The 16,801-nt window shown below is 26.7% G+C and overlaps 1 protein-coding gene across 1 annotated transcript; it reads right to left on the reverse strand.

The window, feature by feature from the left end:
* Window positions 1-984: 984 nt before the first annotated feature.
* grb7 (growth factor receptor bound protein 7) lies at window positions 985-16,348 on the reverse strand. The gene is made up of 15 exons (XM_051097552.1): window positions 16,158-16,348; window positions 11,866-12,031; window positions 9,795-9,936; window positions 9,316-9,472; window positions 6,521-6,642; window positions 6,331-6,405; window positions 6,117-6,254; window positions 5,902-6,012; window positions 4,315-4,413; window positions 4,161-4,232; window positions 3,909-4,028; window positions 2,760-2,817; window positions 2,574-2,661; window positions 2,399-2,492; window positions 985-2,316 (listed from the first exon to the last, which is right to left on the reverse strand). The coding sequence occupies exons 2-15, from the start codon at window positions 12,027-12,029 to the stop codon at window positions 2,170-2,172; spliced, it is 1,587 nt and encodes a 528-aa protein (XP_050953509.1). The 5' UTR covers window positions 12,030-12,031; window positions 16,158-16,348; the 3' UTR covers window positions 985-2,169.
* Between the last annotated feature and the right edge of the window lie 453 nt (window positions 16,349-16,801).

Raw genomic sequence — 16,801 nt, forward strand, 5'->3', positions numbered from 1 at the left:
ATAAAAAAAATCAATACTTATAATTAGCAATATAATTATAATAAATACATGTACAAAATAATTTACCAAAATACATAACTGAAAATTCAATCATTGTAATTATCTATTATATACAATTAAACATTAATTTATGTAATTATATATGGCAGATTTTTAATTTAGACATTAAATATTATATTTAATAATTAGTAAACTACATTTATCATTACATAAATTGTACAAATACATAACTGCAAATTCATTGATTATAATGATATATTTTATATATAAACTTTAATATTATGTATATTTTTATGTAAATATATATGACAGATTTTTATGAATACACTAAATATTAAAATTAATAAACTACAATACATACACACACACACACACACATATACATATATATATATATATATAAATTAATTATAATTAGTAATATAATTAATAAATTACAATAAGTACATTTACAAAAAATGTTAAATACATAATTGCAAAGTAAATAATTATAATATATATATATATATATATATATATATATATATATATATATATATATATAACGCATATTTTTATGTAACATATACGACCAATTTTTAAATAATACATTAAATGTTATATTTATAAAGTGCAATAAATACATTTATATATTACAATTACCTATTATACACACACACACACACACACACACTCTTATAATTTAAAAAAAATCAATATAATTAGTAATATACAAAATTATGTTTTTTTTAATTATATATATTTTTTAATTAACAAAATACATAACTGCTAATTCAACTATAATTATAAATTGTATATTATTTATATAATTAAACATTAATAGTATGTATATTTTAGATAATTGTATGACAGATTTTTTTAATGAATAAATTCATTACAATTAATAAACTGCAATAAATGTATAATTTCAATTATGATTTTATCATATCATAATAAAATATCATCATATACAATAATAATGCATACATTAATGCACATGTTTATATATTAAAAAGGAATCCATGCTCACAACCCAATTATATTGATATCTTCCTTCCTTTTTTGATATAGATTACTCATTACACTCTACAATTCATGTTCACACAATATATTAATATTTAATATTTTCAGCATGAATGAAGCGCCCTTCACTGACTCTATTTACCCTTATAATATAAGCTTAATGCATGACTTATCAACAGCTTTGGCGAGGTGATCACCTCACCCACATCTCAATAAATTATCATTTCATTCAATAATCAGATTCAAAGTGAGTCACAGCATATAGAGCCTACAGTATAGACTCCTGCTGGACTGATGACCTCCCTTGAATATTAAAGGAATAATCTCCATGGCAACAACACGGTGGAGACCTGACAACTGATGTACTGCTGATGTCAAGTTAACTGAAGCATACAGAAAAACACACACACACACAATCTAAGGGTCCGTCTCCAGAGTCCAGAAATATTCCTGCTAAGAGCCAAATACAGTTTAAAGCAGAAAAACAACACACACAACACTCCATTTACTTATTTACAACTTCAATTTGAGGTTTTGGTCAGAATTCAACTACACACATACAAACAAGTACAACTGTTAACCAGAACAAGTACTAATCAACAATAAAATAGAATAAAAAATATACATATATAGCATCAAGCAAGCATAAACTAGCCTCAATCACCCATAAATTAAACACAGTGTTAAGCAAAATAATAATATATTAATAATAATAATAATAAATCTGCTACATTGAAATCATCTCCTTCTGCAACTTCAAAGATGTTTTAATATCTCCTTGCATGACTATTGCATAAATTAAGAATTCCTGGAAAGAAAAAAATTCAAAGCATCAGTGCGCCACCTAGTGTCAAAAAAAAAGGAATTGCAGGAAACTCCCATATTCCAGTTTAGAAATATTCCCGGATAGAAGGATGATGAATGCAAATAGCTGTAAACAAGTATTTTTGGTTGGATAACCAATATTAAAAACCTATATACGTGTGCTAGAGGTATATCAAATATAAATACAATTACTATGTACAGAAATAGTCTTTTTTTGGATCAGGAAAACTGTGGATGTCGTGACTATCCACACTAAAATGAAAACTTTCATGCTCCGGAGACTGGGTCATTTAGGTCCTAGTTTTGGGGAAGAGGTCAAAGTTCAAGGTCAAAGGTGAAGGTTTAGAGTGCAATGCAGGTGCAGGGGTGTTTGAGACAAACGGGTAAGATGCCGCGGTTGATCTGGTGAAACTCCACTAGCTGCAGTAGATCTGTAAACAGCGTGACGCCGTCGTCCATCGTGTAGTATTGTTTATCTCCTTCCTCTAACTAGAGAGAGAGAAAGAGAGGGATCAAGACGATGCAACACCTGATGTAAATCACACATGCACAATGTGATATAAAGACTTACGGGAATGATAAGGTAGTGTTTCGTCTTGAGCTTGTAACATAAGGATAGTACGAAGCACTGCGTGTGCAGCCGGCTGTCGCGAATCATAAACATCCTGCAGACAGGAGAAGTCTATATGAATATGACTTTATAGAGTTAGTGTATAAGATATGGGGAAAAAACAGATGGTTTTTACCCGTCCACCTGACCCTGCTCCTCCAATAGCCTTTGAGCTTCATTTCTAGACACGCCCCCATGGAACCACGGCTGCACCCGATGAACCGCTGTAGATACACACATATATAGAAAGATTTTAGTAATGACAGATTGTTTTTTGTTAATTACATTTTGTATAATGTCAGTGTTGATGTGTGAGACTCACCGGAGAGCTGTGAGCCGTGACCGTTGGTGGGCAAACTGTGACGTAATGCTTCTCTCTTCTGAAACACAAAAACATATATATTTCTAATTGTATATATAATTTACGTAATATTTATAGGTAACATTTCTTAAATTATAATTAGAGATAATTCAAAAATGTTATACATATCTATATTTGTATATATAATTTCTATATATAAATATTTAATATTTATTTATTTATTATTAATATTTATATACAGAGATAGACATAGCTCAAAAATGTTATAAATATTTATATGTAATTTAAATAAAAGTTTTATCATTTATTAGAATTAACATTTAAAATGTTATATATATTTAAATTTGTATATATAATTTATAGAATATTTATATTAAATATTTATTTGATTATAAATATAAAAAATATATAAATTATAAGTATATATATATATATATATATATATATATATATATATATATATATATATATATATATATATATATATATATATATATATATATATATAAAACATTTACTTAATTATAATTACTTTTATATATAATTTTATTTACAAATATAATATACAGCTAAATAAATGTATATATATTTATACTATTTTATAATACTTTAAATGTATATAATACTTTAAAATGTATATATATTTATACTATTTTATATAGAATTTATAATATTTATACTTAATATGCATTTAATTATAGAATTAAAAATATATTAAGAATTATATTAAAATATATTAAGAACTTTTATTTTTTATTACTATTATTATTATTATTATTATTAAAATATTATTCTGTTTTAAACTGTAATAATATTTCACAATATTATTGCTTTTACTCTATTTTTGCTTAAATAAATGCAGCCTTGGTGACTTCTTTCAAAAATATTAAAATTAATAAATGAATGCATATATATGCATCTTAAAAATAACAGTGAAACTGTGAAAAACTAAATTATAAAACTGTGCTCAAGTGAATTCTGAGTCTTTAAAAAAAAAAAAAAACTTTATAGTTTACTTTATAGTTTTTATGCAAACTCTTGTTTTTTTTAAAAAAATGCATAACATGCATAGCATGTTTCAGCACTGGCATGAATTGTGTAAAAAAATTAATTTCATAGTTTCTCTTGAGCACATATACACATACACACCCGCCAGCTGTGTCCTTCCTCCTGCTCGGCATTTTGGGCCTCATGTGGATTCTGAATCACTCGCCCACCGCTCTTCCCTGAAAAATCCATTGCCACCATCGACTCCTCCCGGTCTGTGTACTGATAATGACACACGTGTGAAAAACTCACATTTTTGGTCTGTTCGTCACACACAGCCAACATATGATTTCAGAATATAGTGCACAAGTCATACGAACTACTTTTTTGGAGTTTGAGAGATGTTTTCTGTACCTTGGAGCATGGTTTGTGAAGTCTAGCGCTGGATTGGGAGAGCTGGTAATTACACTGGAGCTGTTTCCCATGCTAAAACACACACATTGCAGGTTTCAGATGGAGCTAGTCCGGTGTGTTTTCTTAGTGAGTCTCTGTGTGTGTGTTCATGTACCTTAAACAATCTGAAGGCCGTGATCCAGCACGTACGACTCTGCTCGCTGTCGGCACACATCAGCTTCAAATCCTGACAGCGAAACCTGTCTTTTGAGGCCTACCGTACATATACAAACACTCATTCATGTTCATTTAGCCGTCTACATGAGAAAACACCAGAGACTTCTATTGCTGTTATGTAAAGCGAATTATAATTAATACAGACATCTCAAACCTTAAAAGAAAACCTATTGCTAACCTAAACTATATATATATATATATATATATAAAATTCAAATAAAAAATGAAAATATACAAATAGAAATTAATTAAAAAGAGGCACAAACATTTTTAAACTAAATAATAATCTGAACTAAAATTCAAATAAAAAACAAAAATACAAATGAAAAAATTAAAAAGCACAAACATTTTAACTAAAAAATAAGCTGAACTAAAATTTAAATAAAAAAACGAAAAAAAATAAAAATAAATAAAAAGCACAAACATTTTTAAACTAAATAATAAATAATAATAATAATAATAATAATAATAATAATAATAATATGAACTAAAAATTATAATAAAAAAAACAAAATGATAAAATACTTTATTTTTTAAAAAAAATTTTAAAAAGGCATAAACATTTTTAAACTAAATAATAATCTGAACTAAAATTCAAATAAAAAAACAAATATATTAACAGAAATTAATAAAAAAATAAAAGGCACATTTTTAAACTAAATAAGAAGAAGAAGAAGAAGAAGAAGAAGAAGAAAAAGAAGAAGAAGAAGAAGAAGAAGAAGAAGAAGAAGATGAACTAAAATTCTAATAAGAAAATGAAAATATAAAAAGCACAAACATTTTTTAAACTAAATTATAATATGAACTAAAATTCAAATAAAAAAATAAATAAATAAAAATACAAATTAATTTTAAAAAAAGGCATAAACATTTTGAAATTAAATAATCTGAACTAAAATTAAAATAAAAAATTAAATATAAAAATACAAATTAATAAAAAAAAACATAAGCACAAACATTTTTAAACTAAATTATAATATGAACTAAAATTAAAATAAAAACCAAAATATAAAAATACAAATTAATTCAAAATATTAATAAACACTAGAACAGCATATACATATATATATATATATATATATATATTAGGGCTGTCAACGATTAATCGTGATTAATCGCATACAAAATAAAAGTTTAAGTTTGCCTAATATATGTGTGTGTACTGTGTGCAATTATTATGTATATATAAATACACACAAATTAATGTGTATATATATATAAGAAATATGTTATTAATATACAAAATAATTTTATTTATATATAATATCAAATTATAAAAATTATAATAAATATATATGTTTGAAAATATTTCTTAAATATATACATGAATGTGTTTGTATTTATATATACATAATAATTACACACAGTACACACACACATATATTAGGCAAACTTAAACTTTTATTTTGTATGCGATTAATCACGATTAATCGTTGACAGCCCTAATATATATATATATATATATATATATATATATATATATATATATAAAAAACTAAAATAATTCTCCATTCCTATTGGCTACCTTAATAGAGAAGACATGCTCTCCTGGAGCCCCATAAAGTTTTCGTCCATTGAACACTGTGAACACATTCAGATCTTCCAGATCTCCGACAAACTGCAGGTGTCGTGGTTCCTACAAACATACATATGCATCAGATTTTATACTTATGTTTGTGTGTCCATACACACTGTGCATTGTGTGTGTACGAACGTGTTTTACTCGTTTGTGTGTGGCACCTTTGATTGTCCTTTGCTGGAGCAGTAGAGTCCAGAGCGTCGTAAAAGGAAATAGAGTTTCTTCCAGGACTTTTTCCCGCCCTCTCTCACATGAAGAAAGCCTTGAATCTCTGGACAGGAGCCACTCTTCACCGTATTCTACAACAGAGACATGGTTTTATGAAGACACGAAAATTGCCATTTTGATGTTTTGAACAGCTGTAGATCATCATACCTGCACCAGCTCAGATGACGTCATGCCTTTAGTATCATCAGCGCTGTCAGAGATCATGTGCTCCGGGAAAAATAACTGCACAACGGGGAAAAACACATCATTCAACTTAAATGGATTGTAAACATATTTTTATATAAATACAAATCTGTTTTAAGACAAATGACTGGGTGATGACAAAGAGGTTGCATACCACAGGTTTTTTAAAGAACTCATATTTGGCGTAGTTTTTGCGGAAAAACAGTTGTGTGTCGCTCTCTACAGGCCAGGATGACTGTACCTGCACCACAAGCTCATGGTCTTCAAGACAGCGCTCTGTGGGGAAAAATAGTATTAATAATAATAAATAAATAATAAAACAATTTCAAATTAAATTAAACAAATATTTTAAATTAGAAATTAAACAAACTTAAAATTAAATTCTGTTTTATTAAAGTTGAAATAAATTAATAAATGCAAGTAAATTTAATACAATTGAAATTGAGACTAAAAGTGAATTAAAATAAAACGTAAAAATAAATTAAACACATTAAATTAAATATAAATATATATATATATATATATATATATATATATATATATATATAAATTAAATAAACAATTAAAGTTTAAATTACTTATATTTTAATAAAGTTGAATTAAATAGTAAATTTAAAAAATATATATAAATTGGAACTGAAAAAACGATAAAAAAAAAAAAAAAATCTACTAAAATTTAAAATTAAATTTAACAATAATGTAAATTAAAAATTAAACATTAAATAAAATTACATTTTATTCAAGTTCAAATAAAATTGAAAATAAAACAATTAAATGAACGTTTAAATAAACGTTATATTTTATTAATGTTAATTAATTTTATTATTTAAATTAAAAATTAAAAAAACACTATGTAATTAAATTGAAATGAAAAAGATCATTTAAATTAAAAAATTAATTTCAATTTAAATTTAACAATGTCAATTAAAAATTAAAAATTCAATAATACATTTTATTTAAGTTTAAATAAATTAAAAATAAATTTAATTACATTTTATTCAAGTTTAAATAAATTGAAAATTGAAAATTGAAAATAAAACAATTAAATGAAAGTTTAATCATTTATTAATGCTTAATTAAATTAAAAATTAAAAAACACTATGTAATTAAACTGAACTGAAAAAGATCATTTAAAGTAAACTTAAATGTAAATTAAAAATTAAACATTACATAAAATAAATTGTATTCAAGTTCAAATAAATTAAAAATAAATTTAATTATTTAACTGAAATTGAAAATAAAACTGAATTAGTTTAAATTACTTATATTTTATTATTTAATTAAATAAAAAACAATTTAATTTAAATTGAAACTGAAACTGAAATGTAAATGTAAATAAAAAAATAAACTAAAATTTCAAATTAAATTTAAACAATAATTTAAATTAAAAATTAAGCAAATAAGATTTTATTAGTTTAAATAAATTAAAAATAAATGTTAAATGTAATTAAATTTAATTGAAATTGAAACTAAAACTGAATTAAATTCAATAAATAAAACTAAATTCAAACTAAATAAAAAATTAAAAAAGTATACATTAAAATGTCTCCAGGTTTAATAAAACAATTACTAAAAAAAAAAAAATGTTAAGTACTTTTACTAATTAAACTCATTCATAAGCCATCGAAACCGAAGGTTCATCCAATCCAGCACCTGTCAAAAGTACAACTAAAGCTACTGTAAAAGCCTGTATAACATGTTGGTTATGTTCATTTCAGTGCTATTTTCCACAACACCCCTGAGCCTACTTTCTTTCAGCAAAGAATCACTCATTATAAAAGCACAATAAGACATGTCAGCTTTTGTCTTAGCACTATTTCTACACAAACAAGTTGGCATTTGAGAAGGCATTTAGTGGATTCTGTCCAAACAATGAGGCATGCAATTACATTATCGATTTGTCAAAAGCAAAAACACTACATAATGATTTTTGTAGTGCAAAAATCTAATTTAAATTGAATTTAAATTGGAACTGAAAAAGATATTTTCAATTAAAAAATAAACTAAAATTTCAAATTACATTTAACAATAATGTAAATTAAAAATTAAATATTAAATAGTAAAATTAAATTAAAAAACAATATGTAATTTTGTTTAAATCGGAACTGAAAAACCATTTAAATTTAAAAAATTTCAAATTTAATTTAACAAAAAAAATTAAATATTAAATAAAATTAAATTTTATTAAAGTTTAAATAAATACATTTAAGTTTAATTTGAAATTGAAACTAAAACTGAATTAAAGTTTAAATTACTTATATTTTATTACAGTTTAATTACATTTAAAATAATTAAAAAATAAACTAAAATTTCAAATTACATTTAACAATTTAAATTAAAATTTGTATGTAATTTAGTTTAAATTGGAACTGAAAAACCATTTAAATAAAAAAAAAAAAACTAAAATTTCAAATTTAATTTAACAATAATAACAATAAAAAAATGTATATTAAATATTAAAGTTTAAATAACTTAAAAATAAATTTAAATCGACACTAAAGCTGAATTAAAGTTTAAATTACTTATATTTTATTACAGTTTAATTACATTTAAAATAATTAAAAAATAAACTAAAATTTCAAATTAAATTTAACAATAAATTAAATCAAAGGTTTAAATTACTTATAATTAAACTAAAAATTAAAAAACAATATGTAATTTAACAAATTGAAAGTGAAAATTATTTAAATTAAAAAATAAGCTAAAATTTCAAATTAAATTTGATTTTTAAAAATCTTATAATGATTTTTGTAGTGCAAAACAATGTAGTGAACACAAACTGTATTACTATCAGACTTCATTTACAGGTAAAGTACCTGATTTTACATTGCATTATGAAAGTATTTGTATTAATAAGTTACATAATGAATGTTTAAACTAATAGGAAAGTATCAGAAGTTATTCAGCAATTGCATTATGTGATTTTAGTGCAATAAAACCAAGTCTTACCCAGGCCTAAAGCAGAATGATGTTCAATGAGAGCCCAGCTTTCCTCATCCGTGCAGTGTGCACTTTGCGCTAGCATATGACAAACGTCGTGCGCCGTCGTCCCAGACGTCACCAACACCGACCGACTGTGCGTAGCGTCCCCAAAAACCCGAAGCACCTGCAAAAACACACAAGAATTTGATCGTAAATCATTCCGAAACCAAAATGCACGTAAACGCATCTGACTTTCCATGCTTGCTTTGTTTGTTTAAGGTCACGAACTTTTCCGAGTGCCAAAGAATGTGTTGTGTTGTGTATTTTTATTGACAAGTCTATGAACTGAACGCCCTGTGATGTGTTTGTGTACACGCACACTTGTTTTTCCCCTGAGGATGGCGTGTCATGGCGTCTGTCACCTATTATGACTACTGAGAATTCGTAGCGCCACAGGCAACCGTCTGTCATTTGTGTCACAGATTAAACCGTGCATGCACGCTTACGTGTGTGCTGCTGTTGGAGGGAGGATCACGCCCGTTGAGAGATCCGGTCAGCACCGGGGAGTGTGTCGGACTGCAGAGCTCTGGAAACGGATTGGGAATCAAAGGTGCGGATGAAGCTCGAAACTCCCTTTTAGTCGTGATGCTAAAATCAGAAGACAAGGAAGTAGAATAAGTAAGAAGCATCAAGAAGGCGTAAACACATTTTGTTTCCGTAATCTGAAAGACATTTTCGACTGAAACAAGTAAAAGATATTTAACAGGAAAAATGTGAGGCAGGACTTGATGAACATTTGCTAAAATGAACACTAAAGTTTATTTATAACATGCATTAATAAATAAAACATCACAACAAGACCAACAACGTGTATAAACAGGGCTTTGAATTTAACCTGGAACTGTTTTTTTAAAATAAAATAAAATAAAATAAAATAAAATATTATGTATTTAAAATACAATAATAAACATCTTAAACAATTTAAACTCAACTATATATATATATAGTTGTAAAACAATTAAATAAAAAGTATAAACAAAATAAAAAGGTAAATGCTGAAATAAAAATAAATCAAAATGAAATAAAATGATGAATGTAAAATATATTGTTTATTTTATGAAATATATTTAAGTATTTATAAAAAAAATCTTGGAATCGCTTGAAGCCGTTTATGCACTATTGCTAAAACTGAATAAAAACATAAAATACATATTTTTTTATTTTTATAAAATAAAATTATGTATGTTTAAAAAAAAAAAAAAAACAGAACTACATCTTTAAACATAACTTGGAATTGTTTAAAGCTGTTTATGCACTACTGTTATAGTAAAATAAAAAAAATATATAAAAAACTTCTTTATTAAACAAAATTATCCTTATCTATGTATGTAAAATAAATGTTAAAAAATACAACTTTTATTAAATTAAATTATGGTTATTTTAAAATTATGGTTATCTATTATGCATTTAAAAAAACAGAACTACATCTTGGAATTGAAGCTGTTTATGTACTATTGCTAAAATAAAATACAATAAAATAAAACAAAATATATATTTTTTTATTTTTATAAAATAAAATTATGCATGTAAAAAAAAAAAAAAAAAAACAGAACTACATATTAAAACAACTTGGAACTGTTTAAACCTTTTTATACATGATTTCTATAGTTATAAATTAAAATGAAAATATTTGTATATTTTATTAAATAAATTTATGTATTTATAAAAACTTGGAATTGTTTGATTGTTTATGCGCTATTGCTAAAACAAAATAAAAACAAAATATATATTTATTATTTTTATAAAATAAAATTATGTAATTAAAAAAATAAACATAACTACATATTAAAACAACTTGGAACTGTTTGAACCTTTTTAGAAACCATTTCTATAGTAAAAAAACATTTTCTTTATTTTTATGAACTACAATTATGTTTGTAAAATAAATAAAAAAACGAACTACATCTTAAAGCACAACCAGGAACTGTTTGAAGCTGTTTATACACTATTTTTAGTTCATAAAACAAAATCAAATAAAAAAATCAAATAAATATATTTGTTTATTTTATTAAATAAAATTATGTATCTATTAAAAAAAAAAAAAAAAACATAACTTGGAATTGTTTGAAGCCGTTTATGCACTATTGCTATAGTAAAATAAAATTAAAATATGTTTTTATTTTTATAAAATGAAATTATGTATTTAAAATAAATTTAAAAACAAACATCTTAAAACACAAAAGTTTGAAATGTTTGAAGCTGTTTATGCACTATTTATAGTTTAAATAAAAATTAAAATGTATATTTCAGAAAATACAATTATGTATGGAAAATATAAATTAAAAAACAACTGTTAAAAGCGGTTTATATATTATTGCTATAGTTTAAAAAAAAATAAATTACAAAAAATTACATTTAAATATAACTTAATTAATATTAAGATATATTATAATAAAATATATATATTAAAAGAACTGCAAGCATTGCTAACTTTTTTTGTACTGTAGGTTAGTTTGTATTTTAAGCAAATTTTCACCCACATTCAAATCACACAACAAAGCAAGTGCCACGAGTTACCTGTGAGTGTTTCTGATAGTCAGAGGGATCGCTCGAGGCGTTGACATCTGAAGACTTTGCGAAGCTGGAGAACATTTCACAGACACCGAATCTCTTCTGGACACGGCCTCAATCGTCGGCCTCCTGAACACTTCCACCTCTGACCTGCAGCCTTTCACCTCCATCACTGCCGAGAGAGACGACACAAATGCACCTTTTCAAAAAGTCAGACATAAAAACTATTTGACCACTTTCAGGTGTGACTCACATACCAAACAATTAGCTACTGTACGCCAACCACGTGTCGCGACAATAATCAAAATTTGTTTTTCTAAGTGCAAAGTTTCCCTTCCCAAAAATAGATTTTACTCAACACGGCCGAACCTGATTTTCAGCCAAATGAAAACAATGACGTGTGCCAAATCTGTGTAAGCGAGTCTTTCAGTCACACCTTTTGTTATTAATCTTTCACTCGCCGTTGCGAAGGAAACAGAGCTGTTGACTAGACACTCATATGTTGACTGTGTCTGATCGCACAAACGGAGAACTTGTGAACCAGGAAGCTGGCACAGAAACTCACCTGTTCACCTACTAAACATGCTGAATGATAAACAAATGCATGTCAACACTTTTCAGCAAGTCTGTTTGCTTAAACACACAAGGGTTCACTGCTATAAAAGCAATCAGCCAATCACACTTTCTAATATTTATGAAACTACACAAACACAATTTCTTTCTTTTCTCTACCTTGCACCTGTCAAATGAAAAGGGTGATGTCACTCTTTGCAAATAAAGCTCCTTTGTCCCTGTACAAGGCTGCGGGCTCTACTTACATCAAATAACAAAGAGGGTAAACCACACAGACCACATTTTCATGCTCAAGAGAAAATGCATTCGTGGGTTTCTCTTGAGCATGCATCAGGAAACTGCCATTTCAGAGAAGCTGCAGGTTAAAAAAATCAAAACAAATGTGATGACAGTCAAAGTGGCGCACAAACAGGTCAGAGAAATGAAAGTACAAGCAGTTGTGCACCTGTCGCTACGTCCAGTGCATGATAAGCTTGTGTTTGTTTTGCTTTGATGTTGTTTCATCACCTAAAGCAATGTTTAAAAAGTAGTGTAGTATAATATAGAGTATTGCAGCAACAAAGGATGAGAACTGCCTTTTATCAACAGAAAGTACATGGTAAACAATACGTAATATTTTAGAGCAGTGTTAACTTCTTATATTTATTTATGTTCATCACGTTGGATATTATCAGCACTAAGTTACTAATATTAAATAAAAAAAATTAAATACATGTAAAATAAAAAACAGAACTACATCTTAAAATACAACAACTAAAAACTGTTTGAAGTTTTGTATCTATTATGTATTTTGTATCTAATTATGTATCTATTAAAAAATTATTTTAATAGATAATTAAAAATTAAAAATTATCAGATCTAAAAATCACAACAACTTGGAACAGTTTGAAGCTGTTTATGCACTATTGCTAAAATAAAATAAATATTTTAAAATTTTTATAAAATAAAATAAAATTAATAAAAAAACAGAACTACATGTTAAAACAACTTGGAACTGTTTGAAGATGTTTATGCACTGTTGCTAAAATGAAATAAATATTTTACAATTTTTTATAAAAGCTGTTTTTAAACTAAAATAAAATAAATATTTTAAAATTTTTATAAAATTAAACTAAATTAATTTAAAAAAAAAAAAAAAAAAAAACAGAACTACATGTTAAAACAACTTGGAACTGTTTGAACCTTAAAATTAGTACATATAATCATGTATTGAAACACCCACACTAATTTATGAAGCTTGCACACACTGCATTGCTTTGTTTTAGGTGGGTTTTTCCTTTAATATAATGAAAACAAATAAGCTTTCCATTGATGTATGGTTTGGTTAAGATAGGACAATATTTGGCCGAGATACAATTATTTGATGTTAAAATTAATTGATGTTGAAAATCTAGAATCTGAGGGTGCAAAAAAAAAAAAAAAAAAAAAAAAAAAAAAAAAAAAAAAAAATATTGAGAAAATCACTCAAGTTGTCCAAATTAAGGTCTTAGCAATGCATATTACTAATCAGAAATTAAGTTCTGATATATTTACGGTAGAAAATTTACAAAACATCTTAATGAAACATGATCTTTACTTAATATCCTAATGATTTTTGGCAAATATCATCTATTTTTGGCTATTGCTACAAATATACCTGTGCAACTTAAGACTGGTTTTGTGATTTTATTCAGCTCTAAGTTACTAATATTAAATAAAAAAGGCCAATTTGGACATATAATCATGTATTGAGACACATCCACACTAATTTATAAAGCTTGCACACACTGTACTGTTTTGTTTTTTCCTTTAAATGAATAACTTTGATCACATTTCATAATTTTGACCCATTTGTTTTCATAAGTTTTACCAGGTAGATTTATTATCACTTCTAGATTTCAGATGATGCAAAAAAAAACAAACATCTGTGAAAATAAACCACAAAAGTTGTCCAAATGAAGTTGAGATTTATACATCATCTGAAAGCCAAAAAATAAGCTGTCCATTGATTTATGGTACAAAAGGACAATATTTCTTCGAGATACAACTATCTGAACATCTGGAATCTGATTTTGCAAAAAAATCAAAATTTTTAGAAAATCAAATTTATTTTTGTCCAAATGAAGTTCTTAGCAATGCTACATTACTGACTGGTTTTAAGTTTTGATATATTTATGCCTAGAAAAATTTACAAAACATCTTAATGAAACATGATCTTTACTTTCTAATGAGTATGAATTTTGGCAAATATCGTCTATTTTTGGCTATTGCTACAAATATACCTGTGCTACTTAAGACTGGTTTTGTGATTTTATTCAGTTCTAAGTTAGTAATATTAAATAAAAAAGGACAATTTGCACATATAATCATGTATTGAGACACATCCACACTAATTTATAAAGCTTGCACACACTGTACTGTTTTGTTTAGGTTTTTTTTTTTCTTTAAAATAATGACTTTGATATTTGGTCGATATCAAAAGTCACAATATTTGGTCGAGATACAACTATTTGAAATTCTGGAATCTGAGGATGCAAAAAAAAATCAAAATATTGAGAAAATAAACTTTAAAGTTGTCCAAATGAAGTTCTTAGCAATGCATATTACTACCCAAAAATTAAGTTGCGACATATTTATGGTACAAAACTTACAGAATATCTTCATGGACATGACCTTTACTTAATATCCTAATGATTTTTGGCAAAAATCAACCATTTTTAACCCATACAATGTATTTTTGGCTATTGCTACAAATATACCCATGCTACTTATGACTGGTTTTGTGGTCCAGGGTCACATTTATGCCTCTAAAAAAAACTATGGTATTCCCATGCACCTTGTAAACACCATTAAAGCTTGAACTCTGAAATTATTGTCTATTTGGCCTGAATTAACCCTTTCATTCAGTACTACGTTATAAGTCAAAGTACCGTTTTACCACAGTAACAAAAAATGAAAACATATGCATCACAAGCTTTGAATATACCTTTAAGACACGTTGTGTAAACACTAAACTGCTCGGGGTCACAACTTAGATGGTAAATCTGAGATTCGGTTAACAGTTTAGCTTCTTTTCTAGTAATAAGTTGACATATACAGAGTTTAATACAAGTCATGCCGTTTAAAACAATGTAAATAAAGTGTAAAAAAATCAAAATATTGAGAAAATCAACTTTAAAGTTGTCCAAATAAAGTTCTTAGCAATGCATATTACTAATCAAAAATTAAGTTTTGATATATTTACGGTAGAAAATTTACAAAACATCTTAATGAAACATGATCTTTACTTAATATCCTAATGATTTTTGGCAAAAATCAACCATTTTTGACCCATACAATGTATTTTTGGCTATTGCTACAAATATACCCCTGCTACTTATGACTGGTTTTGTGGTCCAGGGTCACATTTATGCAGCTAAAAAGCACTATGGTATTCCCATGCACCTTGTAAACACCATTAAAGCTTGAACTCTGAAATTATTGTCTATTTGGCCTGAATTAACCCTTTAATTCAGTGCTATGTTATAAGTCAAAGTACCGTTTTACCACAGTAACAAAAAATGAAAACATATGCATCACAAGCTTTGACTATACCTTTAAGACACGTTGCTCGGGGTCACAACTTAGATCGTGAATCTGAGATTAGGTTAACAGTTTAGCTATTTTCTAGTAATAAGTTGACATATACAGAGTTTAATATAAGTTATGCCATTTAAAACAATGTAAATAAAGTGTAAATAACTCACCTGCATGTAAACCGTCCACTCGCTATTGTTGTTGTTGTCTGGTATCGATATATGCTGACACAAGCTGCAGTTTGAGTGTTTGTGAAGTGTTTCATCCAGTCCGGCCGGCATGAGTAACATCCTCTTTACATCAGTCGAGTTTCGTCTGAAAACACCTCACGCGTGGGCGGAGCTTTTTGAATGCAGGTGCAGGAAGGGCGGGGAAGGTCACGCCTACACTTAACAGACAGGTAAGGTGATGAGCTCATGCTGGCTTTTCTACAGCAGCCCATGTGTTTTTACTTTACGTAACTTCAATTGAGCCTGTCATTTTAAAGGGATAGCTCACTCCAAAATAACAAAAAAACATTTACTCACCCCATGTCGAAGTTGTTTTGGACTCGATTTACCTTATCCACCTTTTAATTCCCGTAAGAGTGGGCGTGGCCCATTTGTAAATGTTGTTTATCTGACATCCGGTCTCGTTGAGTCCAGTGATTTTAACTTGTAAACAGCACGTTTTACTGCTTGATATTGCAAAGTGGTGTTTTTTTAACATATTTTAACATGTTATCTTAATTATAAACACACTGGTTTGTAGTGCAAACAGTTTTGTTTTTACTATGCGTTGTTATTCTTCATATCCACCTTATTTTTTCCATGAG

Source organism: Labeo rohita, chromosome 24 (genome assembly GCF_022985175.1).
Source record: "Labeo rohita strain BAU-BD-2019 chromosome 24, IGBB_LRoh.1.0, whole genome shotgun sequence".
In the NCBI taxonomy this organism is placed as follows: Eukaryota; Metazoa; Chordata; class Actinopteri; order Cypriniformes; family Cyprinidae; genus Labeo; species Labeo rohita.